The sequence below is a fragment of the Cyphomyrmex costatus genome, unplaced genomic scaffold (assembly GCF_001594065.2).
Source record: "Cyphomyrmex costatus isolate MS0001 unplaced genomic scaffold, Ccosl1.0 scaffold43, whole genome shotgun sequence".
NCBI classification, from domain to species: Eukaryota; Metazoa; Arthropoda; class Insecta; order Hymenoptera; family Formicidae; genus Cyphomyrmex; species Cyphomyrmex costatus.
Genome location: NW_017278534.1, coordinates 983,652 through 995,877, shown reverse-complemented (window position 1 = coordinate 995,877; position 12,226 = coordinate 983,652). Strand labels below are relative to the sequence as shown.

The window sequence follows — 12,226 nt, the reverse complement described above, 5'->3', positions numbered from 1 at the left end:
ATCAATGAATTTCTGAAATGGTTTAAAATATTTTTAGATGAATTCTCAGATAATGATTTAGATAATATTAAAGAAAGAATAAGATTGGTTAAGCAACATGCTGATATGAATCTTGCAGAAGAAGTTGACAGAAACTGGAATGAGATTATGAAGTATCGATATATGTTTGACAGACCTGAAAAAGAAATACTTGCACTAAACAGAATAAAAATAAATGATCTACGAGAATGGTTTAGAACGTATATGCTAGACAAACAGATAAGTAACACAAAATTATGTATACAAGTTGTAGGATCTCACGAATTTACAACCCTTTACACAAATGTGCAACCCTTTGATTTAAAATACGAGGGTCGTTCAATAAGTCGTTAGAAAGGGGGCGTCAAGAGAAGGCGCTCGTAGTATCGAAAATGAATTTTTTCCAGTAAGCAGCACTCCTAACTAGTCAGCTGTTAGAGTTTCAGCCATATCCATAGTAGTTCCATATCATATCATATAGTAGTTTCATTTTTGTTGTCGATTGAAGTAAAAGATTTGACAATGCACGGGTGCACACCTGCGCAGTTGCGATGGCCAAAATTATGGAATTAAAGTTCCAATTATTACAACATCCACCGTATTCACCAAATTTGGTCCCCAGTGACTTTTTCTTATTTCCAAACTTGAAGAAATGGCTTGGCGGACAACGGTTTACGTCTAACGAGAAGGTCATCGCCTAAACAAATGCCTATTTTGAGGAGCTTTCGAAATCCTACTTTTTGAATGACTTAAAAAATTTGGAAAAACGCTTAGAAAAAATGTATAGAGCTGGAACGAGATTATGTTGAAAAATAAAAAAAAAAAATCTACTCAAAAAAAATTTTTTTCTACTTTTTTCTAAGGACTTATTAAATGACCTCGTACATATAACCAATGGTCAATATAGAAAAGTTATTTTCAAAATTTTTCATGTTGTGGAATTAAAACAATACAAAAAATATTGTTCTTATTCACTGAGTGATCAATTTAAAGATCAAAGTAAGTGATACTTTTACAAAATTGTAATTTGGGATAAGAGACTTGTAGTGTTTCTCAGTGTTTGAACATGGCCGGAGACACTACCGCATCTCCTGATATGTTAATTAACAAAAATGAAATTAAAATTTGTATTACTTTTGTAAGGTCTGAGCCGAGAAAAATTGTTAGCGTTCCAACGCGAAGTCGGAACTCGATCTAAAGAAGAAGCTATCTTCTTTCATGATGGCTCTCGGGGGGCCTGAATTCATCTCGGTCCCCACCTCATCGGTCAACGGCAGTTTCGCCTACCTTAACTCGGGTCGGGGAAGGCGCCCCCCGATCCGCCGTCGGGTTAGGTCGACCTTGACCAGACCTCCGGGCGGCGGTGAATCCGACACTCCCTGGGGGTGGTTACCCCGAGGGTCTTTGGAAGATTTCTTCTTCGAGAACAAAAAAAAAGTATTCAAATCTTTTTACAACCGTACAATTGATAAACAATAAACAAACAGAAGGAAGCCAATAACGGTCAAAAAAAAAAGGTGCCCCCCGAGAGCCATCATGAAAGAAGATAGCCTCGGTTTTTTGGGGTACCACCTCCAACCCTAGTCCCTCCATCGAGCGCAGCACCCCAGTCACCGCGAGCTCATTCTTCTTCTTCTTCTTAATTTAGTTGGCCCAGGTTCCGTTATGAAATCGGATTAACGTGGCCAGTCATACCCAAAAAGATATATATGTGAGTCAACGCACAGTCAAAGTCGGCAACACTTTCAAAAATTGCTGATGCAATGACCGCGAGAATGGCGTTGCTCGACCGGTCTCCGGGCGCCTGCGTCTACGGCGTCGTCACGCCGTAATAACGCGCGTCATGAGAGCCCAGGTCTCAATCGAGACGAGCTCAACCGCGGACACGCATCTGTATGATACAATGCACAGTCAAAGTCGGCAACACTTTCAAAAATATACAATGAAGAGCATCCGAACCGAAACGCGTCCGTAACGGTCGGATGGTTCGTCGGAACTCGCGAGCTCATTGCAATGTCTTATTGCAATCGACGGCTTACCACGAGAAAGACATCACTTCCGACTGACGATGAGCAGAGTATCTCATAGGAAGCGAAGAATACTTCGCCACATGGGTTCGCCGGTAAACTGCGACGAAAATTGCGTCAATCGACGTGCTGCCGTCGCGCAGTATACGGGTAGGAGACGTCGTGGAAATCGTCGCCTGACCACAGACTTCTATATAGAAGTCTGTGCGTCTGACTCTGCCCCGAATCCGCGTCCGATTATTCTAGTACGGAATTCGCGATCGCGAAAAAATATAGGTAATAGTAGGAATAGAAGATAACAGCTGATTAGCCGCGTGAACCGAGTCAGTAGGAAAAAAAGCACGAGGCGGGTCTTTAAACAGCCCGTCACTCGCGCCGAATCACTCATACCACGGCTACACGCGCACACACACAAACACGAACACAGATTGTACACGCGCTTCTCGCGTTCCTACGAAGCCGTCGCAATTGTATGATACACCCATTAAGTCCTGAATGTCTTCAATTCTGAACTCATTTTCATCCAGTTTCTTTTCATATTATTTATGCCAAAAAAAAAATCGAACCCATGATACTCGACGTAAAATTTCATGTTCTTTCAGAATATGACCTCAGAATTTACCTAACACCATTTTTTTGACTAAATAAAATTTTAGATCTAAAATCTGGTGTTGTCGTTTCTCCAAACGCGATAACGACCGTCTTTGTCAGTGGAAAAAGCTTTCTCATCCATCCATATGACTTTCTGCCACTCTTCATCCGTGATGTCTAAATGATTCATGGCGAAGTTCATTCGTTGATCCCTATGTCGAGGTGTCAGAAGTGGTTTCTTCGCAGCTTTCCGACATTTTACTCCTGCAGCACGAAGTCGCATTTGAGCTATCCGTCCTGATACATTTAATCCAAGTACTAAAGGTATTTTATTGGAGGGTTGAAAAGGATTTGCTTTCATTTCCTGTATAATCGCTTCATCTTCAGCCGGAGCTCCGGAGTGGAATGTCTTGGGCGCATGTTAAAATGTTATCACGGCATCATTCTGGGCATGGATGTCGAGGTGGTCACTTTTCATTTTGTGAAAATTTCCGAGGGACAGAATTTACCGTGGGTGTACATAACATCGTTCCGCATACATTTACTTGTACAGAGACTCATTATACAGATCTGTTAGCTTTTAATTAGTTTTATTTAATAGAGAATAATTATACCACAAACTGGAAATCTTTATTAGACGCACAGAAGTGAATTTAAGGAGAGATCGAGAACAATAGACTGATGAAAAGTAAATGAACATTGAAAAATATCTTATATAATACCATCTAACGGATAACTTAGCATACTATTTCATATCAACCTTAAAACTATAACACACACATACAATTGACTCGATCTGCTTCGACATACAAATTATCTTCAAGATCAAATAAAGATGATTTTTTCTTTAATAAAGGTACAATTTCATGCAGCGAAGCTTCGCTGGCGATGACCCTCACTCCGCCGATTCCACATAGCTAGCGAAGAAACATTGTTGAATTATGAGCAAAGCAACGCTGCAAACCACAAATGAGAAATACTACATACAACCTATTTTTTTTGCTGTAAATTCACGTAACGAGTCAGTCAACTTAGAAACAAAGAAGATGAAAATAGAAGAACAGCTAATCGATGAAGTCTTTAAACGACCTGCATTGTGGAACTTCAAACTATCTATAACTGAATGCAGCCCACAAATAAAGAAACAACTCTGGGAAGAAGTGTATGAAGCTATGAACGGTAATAATGTTGTTGCTATTGTTATAGTATAAAGTTTTTCTATAAATATTATTTTATGTTACAAAAAAATACTGATTTATCAAATTATGTATTTCCATCTTTTTTTAGGAACATTCCCTTCCGTGGAAGCGATAAAAAAGAAGTGGAAGTAGCGAAACACTATCAGTTTCGAGTGCATTCAAAAAAGAATCAACAACCGAGTGGATCTGCAGCAAGTGGAAAAAAATCGTGAATACATCTACAACGTATGCAGTTTTTGAATGATATGTGGCTAAAAAACAGGTATAATAATAATAATAATAATAATAATGATAATAATTTTTGTATACAAATGTATAATATATAGTATAATAATTAATTTTCTTTTCATGATAGAACTGTCAGTAATATCAAGACTCTATCAAAATTTGATGATACACAATCAAATTCATTAGAATTGAATGTTTTTCACGATGACAGCAATAGCTGTAACAGTAGCAACAACAGTCATAATACATCACGTATGTTGAAGAGTTTATTTGCATGTCAAAACAAACCATTTTATAAATAATACATAAGAATTACGAATTCATATATTGAAAAATGTATTTAGCTCCATCGGTGGAACATTTCATTGGTTAAAGCGGAATCGAATTGCACATAGAAAATTCAAAATAGAAAATTTATGTAATTTTGTTTGTATAAAATAGTAATGACTATTTTTTACTTTCCTGGTTCAATGGAGATAAATACATTTTTCAACATATAAATTCTTATGTTGTAAACATAAGTTACAGAATGTGAATATTTTTTACAGATAGCAATAAACGCCACATGACTGCAGACAATCCCTTGGATCGGATTGCCAATTCTTTGGAGAGTTCATTGCTTTTTAATATGGGGCAAATAGAGCAAATAGAGCAAATTTTTCATCGTCTTTCACAAAATATTCCACCAACTATATATGATAAACCTGCGTCAATGGCACATTTGTTAATAACTCGGAAAAAGAACGTAGTGACCTGCTCTTAAAAAATATTGATGAGTTTCTCAGTATCCACTTATAGAAATAACGTCGAAACTTTTACAGAATAATTATTACAACATTTGAAGTACGAAAAGCATTATATTTGAACCGTATTTTCAAAAGCTCCATAACGAAGTGAATATACAATATTATGTAGAAATGCCTTTTTATTCTGTGATTCTCAATTCTGCCAATCGATATCCAGGTTAAATGCGAATATTTAAATCAATCATTATATCGAAACAGTATTACATTTTGTACTTGCGCTTTGTGAACCAAATGATAGACAACATATTTGGGACACTTGAATATATCCTCGTATCCTTTTCATGCAGCGAAGCTCGCTGGCGAAGCTATCCCACAGACTTCTATATATTAAGAAAGAAATATATAGAAGTCTGTGAGCTATCCCCACTACTGTGCTGCGAATAAAGAAGCGTTGAAAACGACTGTAGACGCAGGCACCAAAAATTGCTTTTCCGTTTAGGAAATTAAACGTAATTTTCTAAATACAAATATCGTATTCGTAAGAAATTGATGTTATATTATATTTAAATTCCAAACACTCAATATATATATATAGACTGTTTGAAATTTAAATGTCAAAACTTCAGAAATGTGTAGGGAAAATATAGTAAAATGGTTACATTTACTTGTTAATTTATTTCAGATATAATATAAAGAACTACTAATGTGATTATTACTATTTATTTATTTCATCGTGAACATTTATTATTATTTTTTATATTTATTCTATATTTATTGTATCTATTCTATATAGGGTATCGGAGGTAGATGAAAATACAGTGCTACAAAGTCAAGCGTATCTCTTATTTTACGAGAGGATTCTCTGATTCGATAAAACAATGCAGAACGTGAATGAATATTCGCGTTATGTTCGCATTTCCGATTTTCGAAAGAAAGGAAACAGACTTATGATGAATTTATTAATTATGCAATTATTATAAGAATCACATCGCGCATTATCGGATGTATGATGTATGAAACTGATTATGTGTACACACATTGCAAGAAACCTGTAATCTATTTGTACTCTGAAATTACAAGCAATTATTTTTTACTGTTCTTATTTTTAAGAAACTACTCTTTTTCATAATATTATTTTAGTGCGGCTTTCATGACATTGTAATGTGTAATATTAAAACTACTGGTGAAAGAACTGTATCCAGTTTTACAAGCTGGATACAACTATAATGTCAGTTTTATAGTAAGACAGGAATTATAATTAAAATATCCGGACTCATATGTTGCAAATAAGTATACGTTTAAATTATATTTAATGCTCAAAATATGTGTCAAAGACATAAATACAATTACGAAATATAAATTATATTTATTATATATCTATTGCAACTTCTTTCTGGAGATATCAATACTCTAATATTGTGTCTATGCGTGTGGAAAATAGAGTTTATACGAGATATAAAAATAGGGTTTTAATGTTCTTAAAAATATAAGAAATTTAAATATATTTGCTATTTGGTATACTTTTTTTATTATAACAAGAAAAAGAAATTCTCAATTTTCTAAACCACTATAAAGGTAATACAAATAAATAAACATACTCATGACCTTTGCTTATAACATACATAAGTTACCAGCCGTATTAACCTTCATTTGAAGGCAGGTGCCATAATGAAAGGAGAAAGTGTAAGATGAGAATGTTGATTAAAACTGTACCAATTGTTTCCTGGAATCAAAGTAAAATACGATCAAATTAATTACTTATTGGGAGATCTTCGATCGCATCATATTGTACCTTCTGACTTAATTTCTATATTGATTTCCTCGAGCCTTGGTATAATGGAAGAGGAGAAGCGCACGACTGGAGATGATAAATGTTATGTAGTGGAATATCTGGAGACACCTGTCAAATTAAAGGATGACAAAAAGGAATATAGGTAAGATGAAAAAAAATATCGATCAACAATCCTAATAATCTTTAAAAAGAGAAACGTTAGAATACATTTTTTTATTGATAAATAGAAAGATTAAATTTTTTGTCAATAATTTGGAACATATGCAACATTCTCACTGTCTTCCTATTTGATTATTGTTTGCTTTGTCTTTTAAATTTAGAGCCATTAGATTACCAAACGGTTTAGAAGCTTTGCTAATATGCGATTCAGAGACATGCTCTTCTCAAGATCAAAATAAGAAAGATAAGAAAAAGGTAACAAAACAAAATAATTTATATATCGCGCGGCAAATTTTTTTACTTATTCTATCGTTAAGAATTCATCACAAAATAATTATAATATTAAAAACAGACCTGTAAAGTATCAAAAAATAATTATCTTCTCAATGTACAACTGTATTATCAAAAGTTTTGATTAAAAAATTTGGTCTCTTTCACTGTAGACGAGTTTTCACAAATCGATTTCGAAATGTGATTCAATTTCAAACTCTTTACGAAACGTTTCGTCGAATTTGTTCATTTCTTTATTTAATACTGCATGTAATGCGCATGATATGTATCTATATATACATATATTTTTTTAAACAGGCAGCATGTGGCTTATGTGTTGGGGTAGGAAGTTTCAGTGATCCACCAGAAGTTCCAGCAATAGCACAATACTTCGAAAGCATGCTTTTCACTGGATTTGATAAATATCCACCGGTACTAAAATATAATATATATGTGTGTGTAAATTTACTGTTTAATTTATCTTATATATTTAAATATTCATGTATTATCTTACTTGTAGAAATATGATTTGGATAAATTTATCTATAATCATGGTGGCATGTGTGATTGCTTAATCGATTTTGAACATACAACATTTTTCTTTGACATTCAAGAGGAAAACTTCTTTTCGGCTCTCGTCCGTTTTGCTAAATTTTTTAGTGACCCTTCGCCTGAAACGCATGAATATGCGCGACAGCTAAAAGCCATAAAAAACGGTAGGTTATAAAAAATAAGTACGTTATAATGAAATAATAGGACTGTTTTGCAACATGTAATCTTGATATACATCATGTTTGTAGAATTTCAGGTAGCGTTATTTTGTACCAAGAATATACGAGAACTCCTATTTTCTTCTTTCGCACGAACTGGACATCCAGCCAACAAATTTACTGGAGACGATTTAAAACAATTGATCTGTAATGTAAATTACAATAAAGTGTGCAAAGAGTTGTACAAATTCAAAAAACGTCATTACAGCGCTCACAGGATGAAACTGGTTTTACAAGTAGCTTTATTAAAATTGCTAAGAAAATAACTAATTATTATATATACGTATAATATAACTATTTATATATTTAATTTTATTTCAAAAATAAGATTAATTATAATATGATGTATATTTTTATAGTCAAGATTACCACTGGATACATTAGAAAGGTATGTCATAACGTACTTTCGTGATGTACCAACTAACAGGTTGCCTCCAGATGACTTTACCAAATTTAAAAACATTATTCCTTTTGATACTCCCATTTTCCGAAAAATATATAAAGTTGAAGCTACGAAATTTTTTAGACGAGTACGTGACTAAAATTTGACCAAAATAAAAAAAGAGAATTTATATTTACTACATGAATATATAAATAATTATATAAAATAAAAATTGTCTTTTGTAGTTAGAAATAACATGGGCAATGCCTTCACTACTTGTTCACAAAACTAAACCATATGAATATATCTCACGGATTATTGAGCAAGAAGGAAGAGGTTCTTTAATTAGTTATTTACGCAAAAAAATGTGGATCTGTACATTTTCTAAATGTGCACTTTATTGTAAGAGTCAACATAACTCCATGTATAGCTTAGTACAACTTGTTGTAGAACTCTCCCATGAAGGATTTCAACATATGAACAAGATTTTAGATGCAATATTTTCCTTTATCAATTTACTAAAGAGAGAAGGTGCAAGGGAAAATATTTTCGACGAGTTTTGCGAAATTGAAAAAAATTCATTTAGGTAATCTAATTTTAGAAACAAATAGATAAATAAAGAAACAATTGTTGAAAGAAAAACCTCAACAAAATGCTCGTAAAATGTCATTTATATTTAAAATTTTTAGATTTATCAATGAGAGAGAAAATCGAGTGAATTATGTAAAAAATTTGTGCAAGAGTATGCATTTTTATTCGTCATGCAATTATATAGCTGGAAATAATTCATTCATTCATTTCAAATATGATCCAGAAGCTATACAAAAGTGTTTAAATTATTTAGTACCAGAGACCGCAAATTTTATGATTTTCGACAAGGATTTTGATTGTTTCGAAATAAGTAATGTCGAACCATTGTTTGAAATAAAGTACATAGACAATGAAATACCAAAGAAATGGATCGAACATTGGAAAATCATCGAGCCATTGCCAGACTTTCATTTATCATTACCAAATATATTTCTTCCCAGCGATTTCTCTTTAATACCAATACCAGAAAAAGTTCCAGAATATCCTGTAAAATTACACAATGACGATATATCGGAAATTTGGTATCGTTTGAATCCCAAGTCACGTTTGCCGAATAGTTATATGAATATATATTTTATTTCTTCTCTAGGATTTCAATCACCAAACAAGTAAGTAGCTATGACGAATAATGTAACTTAAAAAATTATATCATAAAAATGAAAAAGTCAAGCCACGTTTCAAAAAAAGATCATGTCTCAAAAATTTAGATCTTTTTACCTAATAATAATATATTACCATGAAAAGTAACTAATACATTATTAATTAAAAAGGTGCCAGTTCAAAGTGAACATACATAAAGTATATGCAACTTTCGGCCGATTTTCGAATCGCTGTCCCCCTCATCTCACCGCCCCGCTCGCAGATCAAATGCCGCACGATGGTTGAGTGGCATTTGGTCTGCGCGCGGGGCGGTGAGGTGAGGTGAGGACGGATAGAGAAGGAGACACGTTACCGAGGGCATAACCACCATCTGAAATATTGTCCCACAGATTACATGATTTCATTTAATTTTATATAATTTTATTTGATGACAAATAATTTTTCCTCACTATATATGCGGTCAGTTCGTAAAATAAACGATTTTATGTAATATTACACAATTATTTCCTGTAATTGTCGGATTATATATCGAAATTTTATATAAATTTTATAATGATTTCAGGGACTCCGTCCCACGATTACATTAAGTGATTACCCCCTCGCATGTTACTTTATTTTTCATGAAAATCATCACTTTTCGATCGCTTGTATGTCCAGAACGGCTTAACCGATTTAAAATTTTTTAGCTCAAATTATTCGTGGCGATGCCACCTTTAGGACATTATATGCGATTCAAAATTTTATTTTAGTAGTTATGCACCCCCCAAAAATGGGCTTTGGTGACTCGGGATAAGAGACTTGTAGTGTCTATTATTAATCTTTTAAATTAACTAGTAGTTTATTGAACATGGCCGGAGATAATACCGTGTTTCCTGATGATACACGCATTTTGTAGTATTACTGATATAGATTAATTTCTAAGTTAAAGTTATCCATACAATTTTTATATAATTGCATCTTATTTGAAAAAAAAGACCATTCTTTCACATTAATGACATTTCAGTGCAGCTCTCATGACACTGTACTATAAAATATTAAAACTACTATTGCTAGAAGAACTATATTCAGCTACACAGGCTGGATACAACTATAAGATAAATGTTAGTAAAAAAGGTATTATAATAAAAATGTCTGGATTCAACGAAAAATTGTCAGTAAGTAATGCATTCAAAGTATATGTTGGAATTATAAATATAACATTGAAATGCATTATTTGTATATATTACAGCTCTTGTTAGAAACTATTGTAAAATGCATGGTGGACTGTCCAAACCGAGTAACAGAAGATACATTTAAAATGATCAAAACAGAACAACTTAGCATCTATTACAATACATTCACTAAATCCAAGGAATTTGCCGAGTATTAACTATATATTTACTTACTATTAAACATAATTAAAACAATATTATAAAATTTTTACATAACAGAAAGAAATAATTAATAATACATATATTGAATAAACAACGTTTTCATAAAATAAATTATATATCAAATTACATTTTTCTACGAATTAATCAATAATGTACATCTCTAACCTTTTTTACAGGGACATAAGATTATGGATATTGAAGCACGTCCATTATACACACGTTGATATGCACAATGCTCTAATTAATATCAATTTTGAAGACTTACAACAGTTTGTGAAATCTTTTACCAATAATCTGTACATTCAGTGCCTTGTGGAAGGCAACATGATGCAAAATGCTGTAATCGAGACTATAAAACAATGTGTTAAATTAATTAATTGCAGTCCTTTACAATATGATATAATAAAAAAGAGTACAGCTGCTCAGATACCGTTAGGTACAAGCTATTGCAAGATAAAAAATATTAATAAATCAGACGCAAATTCCGTAGTGATGAAATATTATCAAGCTGATTACATGTCGATTGAATTATCGATGATAATCAACCTAATAATTGTAAATATTAAATAATATCTATATATTTTGTTTAAAATTTAATAACTAAATAAGATTTAGTTACTAAATATATATTTTATTTATTTTGAATGCATAAAACCTATGGTATATATTTTCTTATTTTTAAAAGAAGAAAATATATACCATAGGTATATTTTTATGATTGATTTTATTTAAATATACTTTCAGATGATAATGAAAAAACAATTATTAAAATGGCAATCCCAAGAAAAATTACGTCATGTTTTATGCGATTTTAAAAATGTTGATGGAATTGCAGGATATTGTATTACTGTTTATAACATTCAAAAAAATAAATATACAACTGAGCATGTTGATCAGCAGATCGATAAATTTCTGAAATCATTTAAATATTTTTTGGAAAACTTATCAGAAGAAGAATTGAATAATATCAAGGATACATGGAGTAAATCTAAACAGCATACGGATATCAACATTGAAGAAGAGGAAGAGGTTAACAGAAACTGGGATGAGATCACGACATGTCAATACATGTTTGACAGATTTCAAAAGGAAAAACTTGCACTAGAGGAAATAAAAATGAACAAACTGCGAGAATGGTTTGCAAAAAACACGAATGAAAGTAATTTCAGAACACTAAGCATACACATCGTAGGAATTGATCCTAAGAATCGGCAGTATTTGACTTTGGATTGTTTGGACACAACCGACGATCAGCAGTATAAGCAAATTAATCATATTATTAAAGTAGACGATTACAAGAAAAAATTCAACACTTATCCAGTAATTGAGGGATAATCGACTAAGGTGTCTAAATAAGTGACATTTTAACAGTAATAATTTAACGACAGCAAAAAAAATTATTAATTGTTCTGCGGTAGAATAATAATTTTTCTTTATTTATTTTAATTTATATATATTTAATTTATTTAAATTTAATACT

The 12,226-nt window shown here is 32.3% G+C and overlaps 1 protein-coding gene across 1 annotated transcript in view; it reads left to right on the top strand.

Moving 5' to 3' along the window:
* Positions 1–3,682: 3,682 nt before the first annotated feature.
* The window catches only part of LOC108777292 (uncharacterized), an 18,039-nt gene continuing 9,495 nt past the window's right edge, over positions 3,683–12,226 (top strand). Inside the window, 17 exon segments of the mRNA XM_018544131.1 lie at positions 3,683–3,798; positions 3,924–4,043; positions 4,191–4,315; positions 4,612–4,808; positions 6,618–6,629; positions 6,631–6,743; positions 6,922–7,015; positions 7,349–7,462; positions 7,551–7,746; positions 7,831–8,036; positions 8,160–8,330; positions 8,428–8,768; positions 8,872–9,381; positions 10,377–10,527; positions 10,602–10,735; positions 10,923–11,301; positions 11,491–12,030. Of these exon segments, the coding sequence (XP_018399633.1) occupies positions 3,683–3,798; positions 3,924–4,043; positions 4,191–4,315; positions 4,612–4,808; positions 6,618–6,629; positions 6,631–6,743; positions 6,922–7,015; positions 7,349–7,462; positions 7,551–7,746; positions 7,831–8,036; positions 8,160–8,330; positions 8,428–8,768; positions 8,872–9,381; positions 10,377–10,527; positions 10,602–10,735; positions 10,923–11,301; positions 11,491–12,030 (3,519 nt within the window).